The 26,347-nt window shown below is 34.8% G+C and overlaps 2 protein-coding genes across 9 annotated transcripts in view; one reads left to right on the top strand and one right to left on the bottom strand.

Moving 5' to 3' along the window:
* LOC117415491 (glucoside xylosyltransferase 1-like) overlaps window positions 1-17,301 on the top strand; it is a 231,337-nt gene extending 214,036 nt beyond the window's left edge. Inside the window, exon 10 of the mRNA XM_059027495.1 lies at window positions 17,271-17,301. The gene's annotated coding sequence lies outside the window, so the exon portion shown is untranslated. The remainder of the gene's footprint in view (window positions 1-17,270) is intronic.
* LOC117415372 (contactin-1-like) overlaps window positions 7,879-26,347 on the bottom strand; it is an 88,979-nt gene continuing 70,510 nt past the window's right edge. For all 8 annotated transcript variants that reach the window (XM_059027487.1, XM_034025633.3, XM_059027490.1 and 5 more), the window contains 9 exons: window positions 25,992-26,150; window positions 23,634-23,783; window positions 22,127-22,197; window positions 20,794-21,028; window positions 17,993-18,096; window positions 14,733-14,919; window positions 14,273-14,385; window positions 13,424-13,580; window positions 7,879-10,197 (listed from right to left, as the gene is read on the bottom strand). In XM_059027487.1, the coding sequence (XP_058883470.1) occupies window positions 10,106-10,197; window positions 13,424-13,580; window positions 14,273-14,385; window positions 14,733-14,919; window positions 17,993-18,096; window positions 20,794-21,028; window positions 22,127-22,197; window positions 23,634-23,783; window positions 25,992-26,150 (1,268 nt within the window). In that variant the 3' untranslated portion in view covers window positions 7,879-10,105. The remainder of the gene's footprint in view (window positions 10,198-13,423; window positions 13,581-14,272; window positions 14,386-14,732; window positions 14,920-17,992; window positions 18,097-20,793; window positions 21,029-22,126; window positions 22,198-23,633; window positions 23,784-25,991; window positions 26,151-26,347) is intronic.

The following is a 26,347-nucleotide window of genomic DNA, read 5'->3' as shown; positions in this document are numbered from 1 at the left end:
AGATTTTTTTAGATGCTTCTAGATTTTTTCAAAGTTTTTTAAATAATTGTGATAAGATTTGTGACTTGTGACGACCTTGCATCAGGTTTTATTTTCAGGTTTTATATTTAATATTCAGAATGGCAGAAACTAATCATCTTTGGTTAAAATACATTAAAAAGCCTGCAAGATACTTGATTTCCATTGTTTAACAATTGATTTCCATTGTTTAACAATAGAAAATACCATATTTACAAGAACAGTATACATTTATGTTTTTTAACAACTTGCTTGTTCTTGAGTTGTCCTACAAACCCCATCCACTGGAAAAAGGAAGTGTCCTTTTGCTATACTGTACAGTTAATACTGTACAGTAATCATAAAGCTGGTAATGCTGCAGGTAATGCTTCAAGTGTCTGTCGAATAACACATGAATACAAACCAACTTTTGCATGATCGCAATTCTAATAATGGTTTGACATTTTAAAGAGAAAAACATCCCTGGAAGAAACAAAAACCATGTCATGCATACTTAGCCATTGAATGTTACTGATTGCGCAGTAAAGCTATTGTATATCACCAACTTGTTCCTAATATTTACGTGTGTTTGTTTATGAAGCTGATTACTTATGGCACCAATAGTGGAACCAACTAATGATTTAATAGACTTAAGTACCTTCTTGTATTACACAATATTAGCAACAGAACCTTCCAATAAGAAATAATAGACTTGCTTGGGATTTGCACAGCGGTAAAATTCATTACAATGTGGGGAATGGTAATGATGATTTGTGGGGTCCCTATACCTTTGACCCTGGCTAATCCTGGTTAATACAGGGATATGTGGCACATTCAAAAACTTCACATTGTTTCAAACATGTCATTCCCTTGCCAGTAACCACACTTGGATGAGTAACTGACACCAACTAAAGCAGTATAGCCTAGTGTATATCAATATAACCTTGACATCAGTCATATTACTTTGTGACATTTTGTCAGATAAGTATTACTTTGAATTATGTCTTGGAAGACAAATAACTGCTGTGGGAAATGTACATGGAAGCCGTCTGGTAAAGCATTTTAAACTGACATTTTCCTGTTAGTATTTACTGCACGTCTCAAAAACCACATAGTTTAAAAGCAGGAGCAGCCAATACAAACAATCACACAAACTCTCTTACTTTGGTAGCGGATTCTGAGCCAGACTGTTACCTTCAGTTTAAGAACTGAATACGAAGGAAAAACACTAGGAAGCTTTTGCTGCTTTCTACTATTATTTAAATGAAAGTTAAACAATGTGTTCTTGCACTTGCGTTGCCATAGTCTGGAAGGAGGTTTATGTCATGATGTAGTTAGATTTAAAACCAAAATACAATTTGCACAATTTTTTTGTGAAAGGAAAATATGTCTTGTACATCTGTTAGCTACTAACAACACCTTACACCACCCTCTTTCAGCCCTTGCATTAACCTTCCATGTTGTTTGGTTATCATAATTATGAGAGCAATTTAAGACCCATATTGAGACTTATTACTGCATTTAAAACATTTAATAAACTGTTGTTTCAAAATACATTAACCCTTTTTTTTGGGGGGGGGGGGGGGGATATAGATTCATGTGATGGTTTTGTGTTGCTCTCTATTGAAGAATTTTTTATTTCATCTATCGTTCTCCCAAAGCTCATCAAAAGCTGATGTAACTCTTAAGTTTTAATGAATGACAAGTCAGTCTATTATGTTTTGAGAGACTGGGTACATATATCTTAAAGAGCCGGTATCACATCCAGTTATAACAATGCTTGTAAGAGTTATCTTTTTTTATATAAATGTGTATTATTATTATTGTTATTATTATTATTATTATTATTATTATTATTATTATTATTATTATTATTATTATTATTAGGGCTACAACATTATAATAGCTGTCGCTTTTATAAGCATATGTGTAGACTAGACATTATCTTTCATATTTTATTTTGTTCATATTTATCCTTTTATTCTCAACTATGGTTAGGACCACAGGTCTTGAAAAGGCATCTCTTTATAAATAATAAGCAAATCTGCAAATATTTAAAGATATCTGCAAATATTTAAAGATATCTTGAAATCATTTTAAGATCTCTAAAATACATTTAGAGATATCTCAGAATGATTTCCAGGTATCTTTAAATGGAGCTTTAATTGAGATATCTAAAGTGCATTTTCAGATATCTTTAAATAATTTTAATTATACTGTGTATTCAGGTCAAGTACAGAAACTGAGAAGGGGTTAATTACTTCGAAGGAAGAGAAAAGAGAACATATGGCCACCTGTTTCCTTAGTGGGTGCCATCTGTTGTCTGTTTACTTGTTGTGTGATGGGGAAAATCAATTATGTCATCTTTGTGGCAGTGTTAGAACCTTTGTTTTCCATGCCAGATATATCCCGATAACTAGGCTCATGTATTCCAGTACACTATCTGCAGCTATTACCTTACCCAAACAATATAATTGTCTGCGTACTGCCTTTGCATTTCCTTGAAAATTCATAGGAACTACCTAACTGTGTATTTGTATAAACCTACTTTGCAAAAAAGACAACAAACATAGGACATGACTATTTTGTCAACCTTTTCTGTTTAATGCATTAACCTCAAAAGTAATAGGAACCAAGTTTGAAACTTACTCATTTATACCATATTGTATCATCTGTTCAACTACTGTGAGAATGTTGAAAATAGAGGATTGGTCTGCAAACCTACCCTCTTATTCTGGAGATAAAAAGTTTCCCATAATCCTTGTATGTCACTTAGTTTACCTGTGTAACAATGACCTCCATGACTTACTTCGTTTGTGAGATACAGAGCGTGAAGGACGGACAGAAGGGCAATAAGTACATTTTTGTAGTCTAACCTTCACTTTGCATGGATGCACATAAACATTCTACTTTATTATATATAACTTACAAACATGTCTTTCTAAACTCTAGTAGTGGCAAAAGCTATTTGTGCGCAATCTTTTTGATCTACAGTAGCTTCCATAAAAAGCAAAGGCCAGTTTCATAAAGCTTTTCTACAGGATGGTAGTTAGCTAAACACTATTTCAAGACAACATCATTATTTTGCAGAAATCAGTTCTGCTAATTTCTGCAGAATTAAACTGGAGTAGTAATACCAACAGTAGAAGAGGTTTCTGAAAATAGCCCCTGGTGTCATATTAGTGGTTCAAGCTTATGCAGCGGGTGTAGTAAAGTTTTTAAACCTCACATTTTCACATTTCTGGAAGACTTTCTTTGTGTCATAAAAGTGGCTATTGAGCTCTGTTTTGAGAGGGAGAGGACAACTGTGCAGCAGTTAGGATGACCAAAAATGACATACCAGCACAAGTGGTCTATTGGGAAACACTGTATAGCAACAAAGAAATGTAACCTTATACTTATGGACCAACTCCAAAAATGATGTTAAAAAACTGCCTTTCATCTGATACAGTAGGATCCCCAAGTGTCTTATTGTCTAATCTAGCATGACAGATTTCAAGGATTCAAACAGTAGGGATCGGTTTTCATTTCTGTTATGCTTCCTTCGCTTGTTACAACAGTGTTTTAAGAAATTTATACTGGTGACATCCTAGAGCGTCTGGAAGAAATGATAATTTGCCAGCAGGTGTGGGATTACCATTACAGTTACTTTAGAGGAGCATGGGCTTTGAATGTCAAGACAAGTCCATCTTAAACTAACAAGCAACACAACATAATAAAATAAAGAAAAGCTGAAGTTTATAACCACCACACATGAGTAAAATCAAAATTAGAGGTATCTTGGCTCTATAGTAGCTGCAGAGCTGCTAACACATGTAGTAAACATGGCAGCAAGATCAGCTATTGGCTGCCAGAAGACAAGTGAAAAAGTTTGATACATTTATACTAATACAAGCTTCTCATACTTTACACGTGGGTTAGAATAACTGGGTTATAACACAGATCAGGTCACATATAAAATTAAGTAGTTATCTCAACTTTACAGTGGAAATTACTCGCCATCACAAAACTGTCAAATAGACAGGTCAATGGGCAGTCTGCTTGAGCTAGGCCCAGGACTGACTGAGCTATCTTAATATCAAAGATACTGTAGATGAATGCCTTTAAAAAAAGTATAGTCAGTAGTCAGCAGAAAGTATGTTTTTTTCTTGGAAAACACAAAGAAATAAAAATAGGTTGAAGACAGAGGGTAGGCGTTGAGCAGGAGAAACCTTGACGATACAACAGGAAGAAAATGAGGATTCATACATCAAAGAATGTACCCATGCAAAGCAAGAAATGCAAATTCCAGATACCAACAGTATTCTGTTACATCAAAGGCTTCCTGGTCATCTTTTATGGAACCTTGTCAAATCCATGGTATTATTATCAAAGATTCTGCACCCTGAGGCATACATACCGTAGTGTCATAACGGAGAAAAGCCATTATAACAGGTCCACCACCAGGACATCCTTCAAATTAAGTGACCCACCTCATAGGATTTATAAATACATACCTGTGAAATAAATAAGACATTTCATTTATCAACACTGCATCAGGAAGACTGTATATTGTCAACCAGAATGCATGGCTGTTATTACACTGGAGGCAGTCTTACAGTATATGAGTGCTTCATATGTGCTTCATATGGTACAGTACCGTTCTTCTCAGTGCTTGACCATTTGTGTGCAGATGTACTACGTTTGACTTTGCTTTCACTATTATATATATATATTTAAAAAGTTAATATATATATACGGTATATATATATGGCATAATATATATATATATATATATATATATATATATATATATATATATATATATATATATTAACTTTTTTAATGGGCAGACACATGTAAGACAAACCTATTAACCCTGCTACTGTACATACTGTACTGCATATGGAATAACTTAAATAGAACACATTTTAATGTAATGTCTCTGTGGTGTAGTACTTTAAAATGTTAAGAAGCATTTCCTGTTAACTGCAAGCATCAGGCAGTAGCATGAAACTAAACCTGATAAGCAACATCTGGTACAGTACTTTGAAATCTAGCCACATCATTGAGGTGTGTTAGATGACATACCCTACACTACACAGCAGTCCTTTGATGGATAAAACCATGTAAATAAAAATAATCTATTGCTATTTGGCTTGTGGGAACAGACACTGTCTAATGTTAATATGTTATTAACTATTTTAGTAGGAGGATAATGCCCCAACTGAGAGGCAGCGTTTACAAATAAACTGGAATCAACGCAAGGCTGATTATTTTGTTTTGCTGTGCAGTAGGCTTGGTCCTTTCAGTTCAGACACGTCTACAACTGATTTCACGGATCCCGCGAAACTAGGCTGGCATTTACTGATTACGACTGGATGCATGTAGCACACAATCATGTGATTGTGAGAATGGAAATCCAAACATTACCAGCATGTGATGAACAAAGTTATTTTTCTTCTCACATCATTTTGTTGTAAATTTAATAAATACTATGACAAAAGTATTGTGTAGCTATAGTGTAGTTAATGTATGTTTATTTTGAAGTGTATCCATTTTAAAGCTGGTACTAAAAATGTTTATTTTATCAGCTTGTGCAGTTACAGTATTTCTTGTGGAGAAAAACAAAACCTATTGCCATTTACATTCTACTGTATAAGTTATTGTGATGATGATGATGATGATGATGATGATGATGATTTTATCTTACTTATCTATGTTGTTCGTGTCAAGACACCCTTGTAAATGAGATTTCGGTCTCAATGGGTACTTTTCTGGTTGAATAAATAATAGTAAATAATTGTCAATGCAATCTGTGGCACATGAGTCCAGTTCTAACATTATCAGAACTGAATTAAACAGCCTGATGTCTGGAACATTGATGGACATATTTGTAAAATATTGGAGGTCTTATTGTTTACAGGCCCGTTATGACTTCTTAATATTCCATAGAATGTGCAAACGTTGGAAGAAATTACAGGACATGTCCCCTGGTGAAGTCATGAACGGGTAGTTTTTGTAAAAACAAATACAAGATAAAATTCAGGGCAATTGGTATATGTGGTCATGCCGTTATTTGTAGTCTAGGGTTTATGAATATCACATTTGAATCAATTCAGTTAAATAAATTAGCTGGTCTCTTCACACAAAACTGAAGTTGAATTCCTTCAGATTAACCTGATTAATGATATCCTGTTTTTGTCTCTGGTGCTCTAAAAATGTTATATCCTCTGTGCCTTTATTTTGAAGGCATCATTGGTTGTATGTCCTCAACTAATGGAGCCCAGATGTTCAATGGAGGGGTTTAACCCTTAAATTGAAACCCAATACGCCATCCAGGTGCATGGAAAGCAGAGCAATAATTACATACTGTTCTACATTGCATTTGCAGGTGGTTGAGATTCTAGCATGAGATAATACTAAATTAAATTGATGTTACTGTTTACACAGCATTTACTGCACTATTGTCACTGCTTCAAAGTCATATTATATTTCATTATGAAGTCAAGCGTTAAATGTATTTTTTTTTATTCTTTTATGAATTACTTATGATGTGCATGGCAAAACAGCATGGCAACTACTGCTTAGAGATGTAATGACAGATGGTTTAGTAACTAGCATGAAGTGAACTCACCTGAACTACTTCAGTGTGTTTCTGTCAATTTGGGGGGGGGGGGGGGGGGGGGGGGGGCACAGAAGCTTTTACATTGTGTAGGGTCATGCAAGAGGATGATTACTTTAGAATTCTGATTAGGCGTTTTGAATACAAAAACCTTTCACAAAATACATCATCGCGGACTGATACTAATAAAAGATTCTCAAGAAATTCCGAGCAGAATGCTTTTGAGGTTCCTTGGTCCAAAATAAATGATACACTTTAAATGAAAACCCACTCTCTACTATTGATTAAGATAGATTGCACTTGGATTACAGAGCCTATTTATTTTGTAGAAAAGCACATGGATTATAATAGTATTTATTGTTAGGCCCATCCAAAGTTATCCTGTATTTTGCATGGTTATCCATCTAAGCATGGAATGGTAGCAATATATTTTAAAATGTTACTAAATCCATTAAAACACACTTTTAAAGGATTATAGTAGTCTCCCAAGTCATTCAGGGCATTAGCTGTGGTAACCAAAGAACGTCCTAAAAGAGATATAAGGATCTTGAGTGGTAAAACATATCACCTTGTTACCTGTGTAAATGTCTCAGGTTTGACCATAAATCCTCTTCTTCAAAGTTTAAGAAGGAAACTGGGAACTATAAAGATAATCTTGTCAGCTGCTCAGACTGAAATATTCAATATTAAACATCAAATTACATATAGCTGTACCTGTGAAATACAGATCTGGCATATCAAATACGTATCATGTATGCCAAAAAGTGTTGTTTTTCTCAAATAAACTTTTGATTGAGTAACACACTCTGACAAATCTTTCAAACCAAGTGGAAACACATTCCTTTGAAATGTCGACATATTTCAGGTATCCAGGTATGATATTTCAGCAAAATTATGACAACATTAATTGTAAAAATGACCCATATGCAATAGGCAGAGGCTGGGCGCAAACCTGCCAATAGTATCTGTAACAGCAATGCATCACGCAACACTGCCTAGTACACTTTCCACTTGAGGCCTTGCCAATTGGCTACAGCCAAGCAGGGATAATCTGAAACACAGCCCGCATGAAACAGAATGCACATCTTGAAATGTTCATGGAGTCTGTTACTGTGTGGGGACCACCAGTAAATATAACGGAGTGTGTTGCACATGTTTAGACCACATTTTCATGATTTAGCTAACACGGTCCATATCATTTACTACATTAGGACCTATTTATTTTCTTTTACTAAATACCATATTTGAATATGGCACAATGCACAGAAAACAACACATTTGTCTATATAAATTTTAATTGAGAAGACTGGCTTTATGTAAGCAGATAATACATAGGTTAGGCTTATTTACAATATTTCTGACACAGAGGGTTTCATTCAAACATGTATGTTTTTATACCAGTAAAGGCAGTTTAGAGTTACATGATCAGTATGTGAGCTGAATTATTTTTCATATGTAATTACGTTTAAATTAAGCTTTACCTTCCATTTCCATTTCATGCACAATAAATGTACCAATTTGCTCTGAATATCATAGATTTTGCAGTTAAAGGCATTCATGCATTTGGCAATTTGTTCCGGTGATTTGTTGATTATGTAGAAAAGAAAACACACTTTTGGTGGTTTGATATTAGGTACTCACAATGCAAAAGTGTATATTTGTGTACCATACTGATGCGTTTCAAACATAACATTTCTGGGAAATTATACAGCTCTATTTTCAATAAATATTTCTGTGATAAGTCATAAAAAATTATTATATCAAACCAAAAACACAACATTAAGTCACAGACATAAAACTCATAAACAACTTGTTTCCTTCATATTTAAAAAATACAAAAATCATATATTACTGTAATAACAGAGAAATGTATATTTAAGCAGTATTGTGCCTATTTTGCTTTTTGACAGTTAATAATACCAATATGATTGCTGCTTTTATTTTTGTTTACTGCGAAATTCTAAAAGATAAAAACTACCTCTAGTGAGCTTGCCAGGGTGTGCTACTAAAACATCATTCAAAACTAGCATTTTTGAAGCATCAGACATTGCAGTACTTGAGCCAGCTGTTTCAGAACCACTTCATATAGTCAACACTCACAGAGACTGAAATATCAATAATTTAAACAACAAAAAGTACATTCTTTACACAGCACCAGCATGTAATACTGATTTCCCAACGATACAGTCAAAACAAAACAATATCTTTTTTGTATCATACTTGTTTACCAACTTTCAGTCCAGTCAATTTGTTATATACAGTATTATGATTCTCAAATACACTGTCATCACCATACATTTAAAATGGATGTTATAACATTTGTCAGTGAGTTACTGTATACATGTTAATATTTCCTATTCATTGCTTTAGGTTTCTATTTTTGTATTATTCTTGTTCTTCATTTACTATTGCTTTCAATCAGTAATGGCCAAGACAGCTCATAACTATGCTACAGACTGAAAGTGTTTTTAGACATTCAATATTATTTTGCCAGACACAGGAGAATTGTTTTCATATCAGATTTTTCTTTACAATAACTTGTTATAGTAGCACTATACAAAACATTATAGTAGTCCGCTATTATATATTTTTTAGATTTGGTCTTAGATAAAAACAGACATTGTCAAGATATTATCACAAGATTCTTAGCACACAACTTATGATTCCAATTGATCTTGCAACATTGAAAGAATGGTATCATGGTAGAATAAAGATATAATTCCCAAAACACCAGTAGAAGAGTTAGAATCACAAAATGACTTACTATTAATCGTCTTGTGATGTTACAAAATATCAGTTTTTTTATTTTTATGGATATCCTACAAAGTCAATTATTTAGTTTAAAAAATGCAAAAAGCCAATTGCTAGATGTGCAAATAGTGATGAGCTGTGCATATGTAGGCTATAGCAAGCAAAGCTAAGCTGCATAATGAAACATTTCAGTTTGTTACTATATACAGCATGTAAATGAAATGTGTATGTTTTGACTGTATCTATAGAGGGGGTGCTTTATTTATGTAGAAAGGAACAACAGCCGTTAATCAAATGTGCAGAACACAAACATATAAGACAGACTCAATTACTTTTACATGTACCAGTTACACCAGAATGTTCTACTAAATAAATTGGACATTTGTTCTTGAAGTTAAATCCCGTACTGTGGGGATTTAACAGCCTTAGCTATTGTATTTATATCACTGGTATCTTGTACCTTGAGACCAAATCATGCAACTATAAAAGATCAATGTAAATGTTTCTATAAGGCATATTGAACAAGTTAAAAGAATTCTCTTTTAAATATATTTTTATAGGTACTTAATATGGGATTTTCTGGCTGTCTTTGTCCTTTAAACATTCACAAGTCATTTCCACTTATATATTCCAAAGAGCATTGTATTTGGCTTTAAGATGATGCCAGGGATTCTGGAAAGAGCCAATGTCCTCACAGGCTTGAACCTTTCAGAGTCCACTTCACTAAAGTGAAGAAAAATAATGTGGCGACATTCACAGCTCCAGGCAACGAATAGCAACCAGGACCAAAAACAGCAAACTGGTGATACTGGCAGACTGTACACTGACGGCTCCTCCGTGTTCACCTACAATTTGAAACAAAAACAGACCATCAGTACTCAGACAGTGCTATTCCAACAGTGTTACCTATTGTTTCCCAGACACTGAGAGAATATCTGAACAATCTTTTTCTTTTGGATATAGTATGTAGTTTGGACCTTGGCATCTATGGTGTATGGTAGGTAGGAATGTATTATTCATAGTAAAGCCTTAAACAATGGATTGTGAGTGTTGTCAAGACTCTTGGGTGAAATATTTCAACATAGTGAAGCAAAACTGTAATATTTTACCATGGATGGTATTGGAGACAGCCACCTGATTTAATATAGGAGGCTTGGTGGTCCAGTGGTTAAAGAAAGGGGCTTGTTACCAGAATGAGATGTAAAACCGAGGTCCTATTGTAAGTGACTCTGAAGCAACAGTTGTTGATGCATAGTTTACCCTCTAGACTGCAAGTTGCTTTGGATAAAAGCGTTTGCTAAATGACTAATTAATAATATTATTAGTTGCTAAAATCATGGATAAAAAGCACTTTTATTCAGCCCAAATGCTCATTATTGATATGCTCAATAAAATGTTTTTGAAAAACAACTCCTCCAGTGTGCTCCATTGAACACCCCTACAAGATGGGCAGAAGGGCAAAAAAGTGGGACCTGGTAGTGGTTAAATGAACTGATAATCCGCTTCTTTCCTGACAATGAATTATGTACTGCATCTAACAGCACTGAATACAAGGCAAGATTTACAACATTCAATTTCTTAAAGAAAAAACATTTTTTGACCTTAAACTTCTGATGGTGGGGTGTACATTGTGTCATTAGCCAATCCTCTTTCCTGGAGCAATACACTTTGCTCTCAACAGCCTGTTTATTTTTAACCTGAAAGCACTCCTTAAATATCTTTACAAAAAAAAAAGTGTCTTTTCTGTTCTCAGTACATAAACAGTTGTCATTTTTAAGGGATAATTTTTGCGGTTGCCGTTCCTGTAGAATTCTGTCATCAAACTTCATGAGCCTTGATAACAAATGTTAGTAGAATGGTATTTTAGAAATACGTAGATCGTTCACCCAAAGTATGTTAATTGTGTTTATGAAGTTTGATAAACATGGCAGCATTTATGAAGTGAAAGGATAGGCACGGACCAGCCGCAGTCCTGCAGATCATACATACGGCAATGCTGCTAAGGATCATGTTAAACTCACAATGTTTTTAAAGCTTCTGCATTGTACCCTCTTGACTGCTTTTATTTTCATGGAACATGAAATCAAGCTGTCAAGAGCGTTCCGGCTGAATGATAATGGATATGACGGTGCTTCCTTCAGCAAGTGAGATCAATTACAAAATGGTATAGCTGTCTTTGTAAAAAGGTAATGTATCTAACAAAAAACAGCGCAAAAGAATGAACACATGGAGGTAGTTAAATCATGGACTGTGGGGACTTGCCATTATTTACAAATTACTAACGCTTTAAAAATGTCAATGGATGGTGCTAGCACACAGACTTCCCTGATGACTTTCCTTCAGAATGTGCTAGCTCTTAAAAATGATAATTGAGGTTTGGTATGTTTCATTTTCACATTGTTTTATTTCCACACTATGATAATGGCTTAATGTACTTATACATTTGTCAAACCTTTATTTACAATAAGAGATATTGTTTGAGGCTGGATACAGACAAAATATTGAACTCTGGAATGCAAAATAAACTGCACTATACACTGTACATAATAGTTGTGTTTAGTGTTACGATGAAGTAAATGGTTAAGAAAACAAGCATTTTAATACCAAATAACCTGCACTCTGTCATGATTGACTTCAAACACACCAAACCCATCTGCTGAACTTAACCCAGAACCCTACTTTACAATTGAAAAAGCTTGAGACACAAAATTGTTCATGAATGTGTTCATACGGTAAGGATTTAAAAATAAACAAAAACGGCAATATAAGAAACATCAATCACTTAGCCTTTCCACATGTCTGGAGAAAGAATTCTATATTAGATTATTAAATACAAATTGTCTGTTGGAAAACATGAACTCAATGAGGCAAATTGCTGTCTGGTTGCAGTTATCATCTGGTGATGTATGGAAGATTCTGAAAAGCATAAATTAAACTGGTGAAAATAAGGTCTTAAGGAAAGGGGTTGTCAAATGTATCCTTTTAAGATGTTGTATGTTTTTTAAAATAATGTTTGCTGGCGCTTCGTGCTGTAGACTCCCACAGCTAGACTCCCGGCTCTTTTGTTGAGGCTCTTCGGTTTGCTGGCGCTTCGTGCTGGTGCCAAAATAAGCTGCTTGATTAAATGTTACACCTGCTTGGCAAAAGAACCAACTAAACTGTGTGGAAACAATCAAATAGCAAAATCAACTGCTAATCAATTTAGCCACTCACCTAGTACTACTCACACACTAACTCAGCCAATTCAAACACCACCTTACAATGTCACCAAATGTAGTTAGTTAAAATTACTAGAAGCAGGAACTTATCTAATCTGCCTCTGTCCCTGGTTACCTGTAGTTGGGAAGAAAGTCCCAATAAAAAGCTATTTATGGTTCAAAACTCCAGTAGTTCAAAACTTTTGCATGTTTTGTTCTTGAGCTACACCTCAGCAAACCAAACACAGTATTGATGGTGTGAAAAAGTTGCCAACAGTAAATTTGATTTGTGAAATAAACCTACGTTTAACAAATTGTTCATAAAAAAACTATACTTCTATTAAAACGAAATGGTGCATTAAACTCAGTGATACTATTTGTGTTTTTGTTTTTAATCTAGTCACTTTAGATACTCCACTCAAATAAGAATATGAGTGGAGAAAAAGTGCATTCAGAATTCACCATTTTATTTCAGATAACACATGTCTTGATTACCAGTCATCACTATGTATTACAGGTCTGGTAACTTTACTTATTGTACTGTGTTATCCAATAATAAGTGATACAGAAGTGCAGTCTAAGTATAAGTAGCATAGCGTGACATGTACTCAGCGCATGTGTTGTAAGTATGCGTGTAGGTCATCTAGGAAGATCATCTATGAATTTATAAAACAACTAGTAATACCTGTAGCTAATGCTTGTTCTTCAGTTATCCCAGCATAAATGCAATAAATCTCACACCTGGTCCACTAACTAACTAACTAACTAACTACATTACATTGATTGTATGAATTAGAACATACCTTGGAAAGTAATTTCTATTAAATGTACAGGTATTTCCCTAACTGAAAGATTAATAAATGAAGGCAATTACCCGTGATTTTGACTTGAGCCACTGCTCCGTCTCCTCCTTCACTATGTGCACGAACTTCAACAATATACTCGCCATCTTTTGGAACTGGTATATCTATATAGTGTTTACCGGTTGAATACAACATTCCTCCTGGCTGTCCTTCTCGTCTGTACAGCACCTAAAGAACCATTAAAACAATATTATGCAAAAATACGTGTCTAAATAATATAATAATACAAATTAAATCAGAAAATTGACATTTCTGGTGAAAGTGTATCCTTTTTTATTAACAAAGTCAAGGGCATCATTAGTTCTGTCATGATTTAGCAGAAATTGAACTATACATTTTATTAAAGAAAGCTATCCATTAAGACAACAGGCCCAAAAAGAGACTTTATTTGCAGGTAGTCTGGAATAAAAAACAAATCATATCCTCCCTCACCATACATTATATATATATATATATATATATATATATATATATATATATATATATATATATATATATATATATTTTACATGTCAATTTAAAATTCTTCACATGTGACCTGGCATTGATAAATGCATCCTGACACTGTAATTTACAGTAAATTGCTGTTACAAGAAGCATCCCATTAATCAAAAAGCAGTCTACATAAAGTTCTAATATTTCACTTTATATTTTTTTCCATCAAAAAGATGCCAAAGTTGGCTTGAGTGTGAAGTATAGTAAACAACTGAAAAGATATTTGATGAAATGGACAGCATCATCTGATGTTATCCTTTGTAAAAGTGACGTTTCATCTCTATATCTCAACAGATAAAAATGTATCATTTTCTCCCTTATAAAACACACTGCATCAGAATCATTGAGATATGGAGATGTCTAACCTTGTATCCCTCCACTCTAGATTCATTAGCCAAAGGTTCAACATGCTCCCAGACGATGCTCACTCGGGAACCCACAATATATTTACTGACTATTTTTGGAGGGCGGCTAGGAGCTGGAAAATAACAAGATTATTCAGATAATGATATAGTATTTGCATGCCGGAAACATCTCACTGCTGAAACTAACCACCATACTAAAAGGTTAACAAAGAAAAAACAATAACAATTAAATTGCATTTAAACAGAACACCAGGTTAGATAAATAGATGTTACTAGTACTTTCTTAGAATTAGCAGTTTTGTATGAACTTAATTAATAGCTATTCCATTTCCAAGCTGTATTTAAACAGAGGTTCTGCAAGTACTAGAAACCCACTATATTGACTATACTGCAATCTCCATACTGTACAGTGAAATTCAAAAAATGACTTAAAATAAATGGATTTGCAGAATGAACCTACGTGCTTTCTTTGTGTAGATATCATAGAGCTCGCTGGGAGGCCCATACCCAGCAGCGTTAAAGGCACGGACCTCGATGTGGTAATGTGAATCTGGAAGCGTATTTTCCAGTCTGGTTGAATTACTGAGACTAGACACTTGTACTCGATGTGCAGCTGCTTCTTTGTCTTGTGTCCTCCAGTATCGAACCTGATGAAGAAAGAAAAGTGACCGAAAAAAACAAACTGGCAAGTAATTGGATAGAAAACAGTCACAAGCCTTTATAACCTGCCAAAAGCTGGATATAATATCCCTACATACAATAGTACTTGTTTACCTTTGTGCTCACTAGCTTTAATTTGAGAATTAATTTGCCAACATAAATAACCTGGTGCTTTACTGTACTGTATTTGTAGCAACATTGGATTATAACATAAACCTTTTAGAAATAATTTAAATGACTAAACATACATGTTTATGAAGAAAACTTTCAATATAACAGTACCGCCAACATTCTTCAACTTATTTTCCTGTTACTGTAAATCTGAGTTTGTTAACAAATGTCTGTTGGTCCATAGACTGAATTTGAAATTGGGTTTCATCACCAGTAGGGGTGGGCAAAAACGGGTTACTCGTACTCATAATTGTATTTAAGAAGTATTTATCAGCAGGTATTCAATAAATCCATCCACTACCATGTTAATTTCAAAACAAGAAGTTTACGTCCTCACCCCAGCGCCCCGGATGAGAGGAAAATATTTTTCCAGTGGGCTTTTAAAAACACTCAATACATAAATCAACACGGTAGTGAATGGATTTATTGAATATCTGCCAATAAATATTATTAGTTTATAGACAGAGATACACTTCCTTATCTCTTATGACAAGTAGAATGCTCCAGTTACATCTGCAGTAAACCTGGGTGGCCATGATGAAGTAAGTCAAATTGGAATGTTTCTGTAATATAATTCTAAAGTCATTGTAAACACTGTTTTTAACGCATTAAATTAATAGTACGGGTCTTAAAATGCATCACATTCGAAATATTATTATTATTTATTTCTTAGCAGACGCCCTTATCCAAGGCGACTTACAGTTGTTACAAGATATCACATTATTTTTACATACAATTACCCAGTTATACAGTTGGGTTTTTATTGGAGCAATCTAGGTAAAGTACTTTACTCAAGGATACAGCAGCAGTGTCCCCCACCTGGGACTGAACCCACGACCCTCCGGTCAAGAGTCCAAAGCCCCTAACCACTACTCCACACTGCTGCCCTAATTCATGGGGCTGTGCCTTTCATAATTCCCATAAAACAAAACCCACTGGCATGTTTGTTGTAAACCCATGTCAAGATAAAAAAGAACAGGGACAAGCAGATTTTTATTGAGGAATAACAGTGCTACTATCATAGTGTGTTAACTCTAGGTTTGTTTTAAACATAGCCAATCAAACATTGCTTTGTATTGTATCTGAAAAAAAAGTATATAAATGGGATCATTTTTTTATTTTATTTTTTTTAGAACATGCTCTTTTGATCATGTCCTCTGAGACTAGGTGTTTCCGACCTCTCATCTTATCCGACACAAGTGAGGGATTTGGTGCTTTTAATAAACAGAAGAACATTTATTTCTCTTCTAAAAAAAGGTGTCTCAAGATGATTTGCAGATATCATGAGATCTTTTTGATTTGTTGCGGTTGGAAGACATGCTCTACTACCATCTTGACTTTATCATGCAATATATCTGAACAGTACGTGCAAAACCTTTATTGACAAGATGTTTTAAATTATCTAGTTAACTAGTTCATTACATGCTATATTTATATAATGTCTACCTATCTGCCAGTCTAAATTTATGATCACTTAAATAAAAAGATTAAAACTATCCATAAAGTACAGCACCACTGTACCATACCAGTAACTGTATTCTACAGTATATGTTCCAAATCCACTGTGATGCTAGCCTGGTAAAGGTGTACTGTAAACCTGCTAGAGTTTAGGTAACACATGTGTGCTGTTTCCTTATGTGTCTGTGGATAGTTTTACATCTAGTTTTTCCAAATATTTTGGAACTACATCCTGCCTATCCTGGTAAGTGTTCCTCATATATCTTGACATTCAAGGATCAGCTGCCAGGAAGTAAGAACAATATATTAAATTTACAGCAAGAAAATGTCTCAAAATATAGTAAAAGTGGACAAAATCTTGTTAGGGAGAATAAAACATCTCAGAGAGGTCATTGACAAATGTGCCATTGAAAAACGATTGCTATTTTTTTAATTGCATCATAAGTTATTCCTGACTGACAATCAGCACCATCATACATTTAGACCATGTACCTGACTACTGCAACTCCCTCCTGGCTGGCCTCCCTGCGTCCGCCACCCGTCCGCTCCAGCTCATCCAGAACTCTGCTGCTCGCCTGGTGTTCTCTCTACCTCGCTTCGCCCACGCTACTCCACTACTCCGCTCGCTCCACTGGCTCCCGATCACCGCTCGCATCCAGTTCAAGACTCTTGTACTAGCCTACAGATGCCTTGATCAGACTGCACCCAGCTACCTCCAGACCCTCATCTCTCCCTACACCCCCACTCGACCTCTCCGCTCCGCCTGCACTAGAAGACTGGCTCTACCTCCGCTACGCTCCCCTGCCTCCCGAGCCCGCTCCTTCTCCACCCTTGCTCCGCAGTGGTGGAACGACCTTCCTACAGATGTCAGGACTGCCCAGTCCCTGACCACATTCCGGCGCCTCCTTAAGACTCACCTCTTCAAACAGCACCTGTAGAACTCCTCTGTTGTATCCTGGGACACTATCACCCTTCATTTAAATATGCTTTATTTTGCTCTTATCTGCCCCCTATTTTACTGCATTTAATCCTGTACCTCAGAATATTGTAATCTGCCAAGTGTTTAATCTGTAGTATTTTGTACTTAATCATATCCTGATGTAACTATCACTACTTAATCATATCCTGATGTAACTTTCACTATTATCTGCTGTATTATTGAATTGTGGTTTGTCACACTTGAGAATTATTGTATTTCTTGTTCTTATTGTATGACTTATATTGTAACACTTGAATGTATTTGTATTTGCTTGCGATTGTAAGTCGCCCTGGATAAGGGCGTCTGCTAAGAAATAAATAATAATGGAAAAATGCTTCTGTGTAATTTATAGTGTCTAGACTACTGGCAATTGACCTTGTTGGGAACTCTTAATACAATCAGGAAACTCTGCTATAAAAGCATAATTTTCCTCATGAAAGGTCCAGACATACCTCATACCCCTCTATTGTGTGCTGGACAACAGGCACCCAAGAGACCTGGGCTTCAGAGGATGACAAGCTTCGAGCCGTTACACCTGTTGGTGCTTCAATAGGAGCTGAAAAACATACAGTGCAATGTGTGAGCATCACTAGAATTGCCAGCTTTAAATTCAATCAAAAATAATAAAGGTGCTATTACTGACTATGTCAGTAGACAAATGCAAGTGCTCTTTTTAATGTATCATGTTGTGAAACAGTTTCTTTTTTATATATATACACAGACACACACACACACACACACACACACACACACACACACACACAGCATGGCTTATTGTACGGTAACACTGCTGAATGTAATTACAACATTGTTTTTATGCTTGCACCAGGCAAGGTTCAGATTGTGGAAAAAGTGGATCTACTGTATAATACTGCCACCCTTTATCTGTTTAAGGGGAATTTATTGACCCACTTAATAACAATACTACATACAATAAACATACATTGATATAAGGGCCTTTGGAAATCAGTTTTATACATATTAGGACGTCAGTATAAGGATCTGCTATGGCTAAGATCATTAAAATTGAACCCCTGAATGTATGTAATAGTGTGAGGAGTTCATTCCATGTACTGTAGATCTACTAATCATCATGCATAGTAGAACTTATTTTATTCATCATTGCCACAGATTAATACTGGCATCTAGCTTACTCTTTTTATTCAATAAGAGTTGTTGGTGAAAGATCTAATTTCTCTTGTTAGTGTGAGCTGTCTTATATATATACTTTATATATATATATATACTTCTTATAAAGAGTTACAACACACTGCTGCTACTGTCTCTGTTTCAGATAACTCATCTGATATTTAATCTTTCAACTGGGCATCCAGTCAACTATGCATCAGAACAATCAGAGTTCTGTAGAAATACTTCATTTCCAAGGGAACATATTGAACAAAAAATGATATTAAATTGTTAGCATCTTGCTGCAATAGCTTTTTGATTGCCTTTCAGTAGCTGGTAATAACTCAGCTAACTACTCAACATTGCTGTCTGCATTGTCACGTGATGGTTCCCAAACCAAACAAAGAACATTGATTCAAATAAGAAAATATGACAGTACACTTCTTATGTTTCATAAAATTGAATGTTAATTAAAAGGCACCTTTTAATAACATATTAAACTGTCTCTGTCACAGTCCTCAGTTAATGGAAGGTAACAAAATTAGGAAAAAAAAAATCTGACTTTCTGTTCTGATTAAAAACTTTTCCTGACAAAAGGAAATGAACAAACTCATTTAATATAATTAAAGTTGATGAATATGGTTTAACATGATACCATAGTTACATTACTGTGGCAATGTGCTCCGCCCCTGTGTGCATTTCTGTGTTGTATGTTGCATGTGTTAATGTTGGTGTATAGAGATTGGTACACGGGATATAAACGGGTCTGTGTTTCACGTGGTATTTAAGATGTAATTGTATTTAAGCACGAGGTTGCACGTAATTAATTCACGTGCTGGGATTCAAGTGAATTAATTAGTAATTGAATCCCAGCACAACAGTATAAATAGATGCACGTTTCATTCACTCGGGGTTGGGTGTTCGTGAGTGGAGAACGGGTGTAGAGAGGAGGAGAACTGAAGAGAAATAAAGAATAACAATTGCTACAGCGTGCTGGAAGTGCCAGCACGGTACTTGTTTAAACGTTCGTCCGCTTGTTTTGTGTGTTAGTGCGTTTTGTTTGTCTATTTATTTTGGCGTAGAGTGCCGTGTCCTGTTTTTGTGTTCGCTTATTTTGTTTATTAAATGCTGAGCACAACCAAGTGCTCAGCTTCACCAACCTCACTGTGTCTGTCTGTTTCTTCCGGGTCTGACGTGTCACCACTCAGCCAGCCTTGTGACAATTACCAATAGTTACATACTGTATATCTTAAAGCAGTGTTGCTTGCAGGACTATTAAACATAGGAGCAAGTATCTCATGAAAAAAACTTTTTAAAACACACTCCAATCCCATGTTGATTGGAGTGTGTTTTATCGTTTCTATATAGCCCTTAAAAAAAAGGTACTTTTCTTTTAAAGTGTCTTACAGGATTACTATGCTGTTCAAAATATTTTCTTATGTGGTTTATTGTTGCTTATTTGTTACATTCTCTGTGGTACAAATGCTATAAATGGCGTCCCCACTTCTACACTAACCCAAGCAGCACACAATTCCAGGAGCACAACTAACAGACTGCTAAGAAGAGCACAGGGAAAGCAGTGTTTAGCACTGCACCTGAGAGGCTTCAAATAAGGAAGTTCTATGAATGATTAATACAGACAAACAACGCTTTTAACTTAAAGGAGCAATAACCGATGCTTAAAAGTTATTATTAGCTTTACTAATACACAGGCCTCCTTTTACTAATTTACATGATTTTGTTTTTTTTTGTATTTTTTAATTTTAATTCAGTATATGCCAATGTTATGCTATAGTATAGATAAATGCAATGTTATAGATAAACAGTTGCGTCCTGGAACCTTTGCTGTAGTTCACAGGATCGGATTGCTGCTAGGCCATTGAAGTGACTTTGAACTATAAATACCAGATAGCACCAGCACATTTTTCACTATAGTGTTCGTTGTCTTTGAGATAGACATATTCCAAATTGAAGTATACTAAAATAGAAAAATAACTGAAAGATCTTTAACAGAATTAAAGGGGGTTAGTGATGACATTCCTAGTGGTAATACAGGGGTTTGAATGGTAACCCTTGAATAGTACTCCTGTAGCAATATATTTATATATCTTACAATTCTACTTACTGTCTTGGGCTGAATAAACAACTGCTGTTAGACTGAAGGGACCCTCTCCCTTGTTGTTGTAAGCTTTGACTTTGACTTGGAATTCAGTGGACGGGGTGATAGACGCATCTTTGTGTACATAACGCCTGGCTTCTGGAGAAGCCACTGTAACCTTTCTCCATTCTTTATCACCGTGAGGCTTAAAGGCCACTATGTAGCCAAAATTACCACCGAAGTAGTACTCTCGTGACACCGGCTATGAAGAGAAAAGAGCAACGTTAATATGCGTACTCACAAATCTTCAAACTGCAAAAAATGTAACAATATTGCTGAAAAGCACCCTTTGGTTTGACTCCAACTTTATTAAGGACATCATATGCAAAACACAAAGAGCATCTGTTATTAATAACATCTTAATACCGGTCTTATCTGACCTACTGACCAATAGCAATGTGAATACAATGCACACTGTCAACCCATCAGACATGTAAATGTATCATTACATTTGCTGTGTCAAGACACCTAATGCCACAAACATGTGTCAAATAGTACATACTTAGCCGATAAAAAAAGTTGAATTCATCACAGATGTTTGTCTCATATTTTTTAGTGCAGCTGGTCAAAACAGAAATCCCAATGAATGCCTCATCTGGCACTAAACCAGTATGTGAGCAGTGTGTCTCTTGAGTTATTATTTCCTGCTCAGAAAATGGTTTGATCGTTATATTTAGACGTCTCTTATTGTATGTTTCTACTTGTCTTTCAACACCATTGACATTACATTCAGTAGATACATTTCTGTAAATAATACATTAGTTTTAGTGAAAAACGATACTGTTTAACACGTGTCAGTACAGATAAAATCACTTTACAAGTCACTCAGACAGTTGTGAGCAATCGCAGAAAACAGAAGCAGGTGAGCTGCTTTTCAGTCCATCGTCCATATATATATATATATTATTTTACCCCCGATATTTACCAGGAATTTAATTTGCACTGTTTTTCCCACATTCTTCTTCTTTTTTTTTAATAATACATTCCTGAGAAGTTTGAAATACAATAAAACTGATAACAAAGGTTCAGTACAATGTCAAATGTAATTCCATTGGCAACTGGGGTACATAAAAACACCAATTCAATAAGCATGACATTGGGGTTTCGGAGTTAGCATTCACTCGCTAAACTCTCGCTGTAGACATCAAACAGATGACACAAGTGAGGCAGTACCTTTTTTTTAACAAATCCATACCACTGCTGGACACCTGCATTTGCCATTCCATAACTTCTATAAACCCATCCACAGACAACAAAGAATGTGCTTTCTTTTTTTAACAGTCTCAATATCAGAACCTACCGTCCATGTAATTGTTAGCTCTCGGTTGCGTCCCCCACCCCCTCCAATATCAGATGGAGCCACAGTGGGAGCTAAAAGAGAAAGGAACAGAAACAGTCTTAATGATGAGCTTAGTTTGTTGAGACCCAATTCTTTCTTTATTAACAAAGCCAAACACATATGGCTCATAGTTACAATAATAGTGTCCTTTAACTGCTGCCAGGGTCTACATACTGCCAAGACTAATACTTAACTGTTACCAGAGGAAAAATGCCAATGAAGTACGGTATCAGCGACATCTTTGAATCTCTGGAACAATGGGAATAACATGGCAAAAACACTGCCTCCCGCTTTAGCCCTATAATTTTACAAATTCACACTTTTATCAGATAACTTTTTTTTTTTTCTCCCAAAGGTGCTGTTTACAGAATATAACTGAGACTGATATAATTTGGTATGGTTGTCCTAGTCTCCAAATATTGCAAATTAGTGCTCTTGGAAAATATGTCATTTTATTTTTTTTTAATAGAGCAATCTTTTAATACAAGACCATGCTTTAAGAAATGTAAGTATTTATTTGTATTGTATGACTCCCATGTTAATGTTTTTTAAGTTGCACTTTTTTTTTAACTGTTAACAAATATTTTTAAACATGTGTTTCAGTTAATTATTAGGTCAAATATAGTAATATGTGAATGCACTTATTATCCATTATATTTGGTTTGGGTGTGTTTGATTTTAAAGGTTGTAACTGGTATTTTTTAGTAACCAGTTAATTCTTGATGTTGTACACGTAGACCAATGTTATCAGTTCTCAATTCGGAGTGATTTTTAGAGAATAACTGAACACTAAATGCATCTTTAACCAAAAGTAATACAAAACAGGATTTGAATTTGAATTTTCAAAAGCTGTGCCAATCCTACACACAGTATTTTCTTCTGTGGGTTACTTACAACTACGTTTCTGTCTCAACTACATTTTTAATAAACTGCAAGTATGTGGTGGAGCATGGCTTTTTTGCTGTCTTACGGCTTTTTAAATTAAGTTGCTTCATCAAAATATGCATACACATGATCCCACAAGTCATAAACAAATTAAATGGCTATCCTTAGAACTTGAATATGTATACATATAAAATTAAAATTGCATTTGGCCAATTAGTCCAATATTATATATATATATATATATATATATATATATATATATATATATATATATATATATATATATATATATAATATTGGACTAATTGGCCAAATGCAATTTATATATATATATATATATATATATATATATATATATATATATATATATATATATATATACACACACACTGTATATATATTTGAGAAAACAAATCATAACCATGTAATCGGTTGTCTCATAAGGAAAAACAACAAGGTTTATCTATATACACACACAGTGTTTCCCACATTTTCAATGCATTCTAGTCAAACTTATTAAATGATGAAATCTATTAATATGAAAATGAATAAATACATTAAACAATGTAGAAAATGGTCCTACCTGCTTCCAGAGTCTTTATTTGACTCGACGGCATGCTAGGCTCTCCTGTCCCTAATGTATTTGTTGCTATTACACGGAATTCATACTCCATCCAGGGAAATAAATCAATTACATTTGCAGTCTCCATATTGCCTTCGATGTTCGAAGGAGCTGAATAGTGGTACAACATACACAGTTAGAGGTACAAAGCAAAACACAGAGACAAAAATAATTTTCAATAAAATTAACCTAATTAAACCCTGAAATCTTTCTTTAGATGAGAAAGATGATACTAAAGTTATTATTGATATTAAAATGTATAATTATTGTATTCTTAAAATAACAAAAAGGTAGTATTGTGAAGCCACAATTTGCAAATCACAAAACTAATGATCTCAATCAAAATGTAATGTTTTTTTTTAAAGATGTTGAACTATCATCTATCATTATCCGTATAATTATTTGTCCTGCTTTTTATTCATAGTTCTGTGTATCTCGTACACTCCTACTATACATGGTAAATCCAGTTTTATCAATAAGATGTTTTATTAATAAAAGCAGGCAAAAAAACTTTGTCAAAAGGGACCATAGTTTCAGAAGCCATATTTTAGCTCTATCTGTTTCACGAACATTTGAAAGGAAATTTAGTTTGAATAGAGGTAGGAATGCACTTAAGTAACACATATATTTATATGTGTGGCAGGGCTGTCCAAAAAAATATACTGGCCAGTAGTAGCTACTCAGTTTTACATCACTCCAATAAATGATCTCTGAGAAACAGTACAGTATGGGTTTGAACCTGCCTTTTTACATTAGGGCAGCAGTGTGGAGTAGTGGTTAGGGTGCTGGACTCTTGACTGGAGGGTTGTGGGTTCAATCCCCAGTGGGGGATACTGCTGCTGTACCCTTGAGCAAGGTACTTTACCTAGATTGCTCCACCAAAAACCCAACTGTATAAATGGGTAATTGTATGTAAAAAAATAATGTAATTGTATGTAAAAATAATGTGATATCTTGTAACAATTGTAAGTCGCCCTGGAAAAGGGCGTCTGCTAAGAAATAAATAATAATAATAATAATACCTAACCCCTTTTAATAATTTAAAGGAAAAAAAGCCAGTTGATGTTTTAAAGTAACACATACACAATTAATCAAATATAAAATATGAAACTGTAAGTCATATTGGCTTATTTTTAACAGTTAGAATGAGTATTCTGAGTAATTAAGTTAAGTCTGCAAATTAAATCAAGGTAACTATCTCAGTTTATACAAACATGGGGAGACACCGATTAGTTTTCCTGCAATTAATCATGGTAATTTACTCAGCTTGACTGACACAGACCACCTCCACTTCAAACAGTGTCTAAAGCTCTAATATGACTAGCCAATCAGAAACTCTCTCTGGCCTCCCCCTGTTCCAAAATCCTAAGACAAGAGTTTTAGCAAATCAAAATAGGTCCCTTCAAAATGGCTGCAAAGTGGTATTAAGGTGCACCATGGCCCCTAGTCTTCGAAAACAGCTTTGGAACTATAAATGCCATACCATGTTCTTCAAATTGCTCTGAAGAAAAAAGCCAGTCTCCCTGCCTTAAGATGTCTTGCTTAACCTAAACCGAACTATCCAAAAGGAAATGACACGCAAGTATGAAGCTAATGCTTATCGGGGTATGATATATAGCAACATATATGCCTGCAGTGTAATTTTGGTAACTTGTGGTATTCATTGTGAAATCATTCTAGAGAATGTCTTATGTAAGTAATACTATGCTGCATGTAGTACTAGTGGAGTATATCTCTAGATACTGTATCAGATATTTCACTAGGAGCACTGCGTATAGAGAACTGAAACCCTAAATGTCTAATGCCTTGTTTGTCTTAACGTTGTTTAATGTAATAATGACTGTGCAATTGTTTTAATGTACTGCCTGCTTAATTGTTTACGTTGATATTCTACATTTCCGCTTGTTTTGTTGTTTTTCTGAACGTACTATTAGATTGAATGCATGTTTCATTAATTCCCTAGTTTAAAATAGATTCCTGGAACATCATTTACCCGTGTAACAACCTTGATTTATGAACTTTAAATGAAATAGAGTGTGGTTTATTTTAGTTTGTTGTAACGTGTAGACCTGCTGTCGTTTTCAGAGAGTGATATTGAGAACGAGTTTATACATAATAAAAATGTTATTGTTTTAAGAATTATAACTGCTATGATATCACCCACAAACCCATGTAATTACAGTATTGTAGTTACATAAAACAAATACTTTTTACTTTAACAATAAATAAAAAAAGTAGCAGTACGTTAACAATATAGAACAGACAGCGAGGCATTCTAGTGTTCTGTTTCTTCTGTTTTGCAGCACCATTCTGACTCACATGTTTTGACAGTTTTCCAGTCCTCCCACAGCATACTCCTGGCCTGGATGGTGTAACTGGAAATGGGGCTGTGGTTGTCAGTTCCCTGGCTCCATGTCAATTTCGCTGAGGAATCTCTGATCTCTTCCACTCGAACACCACCTGGAGGTCCTGGTGGTCCTGTAGAGATTATATAATAAGATGGAAAAATATCCACACACAATGAGATAAAAGACCATTTGGCTCTTTGGTTCATGATAGCATAGTGTAACATGGGCTACATTTACAATGAAATTAGAGGTAGCACGCTTTGACTGTCGTGTTATTATTCCTGAAAAAATATCCTGTGACCCTGTCCTTTTGTTACTTTGACAAGG

This window comes from Acipenser ruthenus, chromosome 7 (genome assembly GCF_902713425.1).
Source record: "Acipenser ruthenus chromosome 7, fAciRut3.2 maternal haplotype, whole genome shotgun sequence".
NCBI lineage: Eukaryota > Metazoa > Chordata > Actinopteri > Acipenseriformes > Acipenseridae > Acipenser > Acipenser ruthenus.
This window is presented reverse-complemented; position numbering and strand designations above follow the sequence as displayed.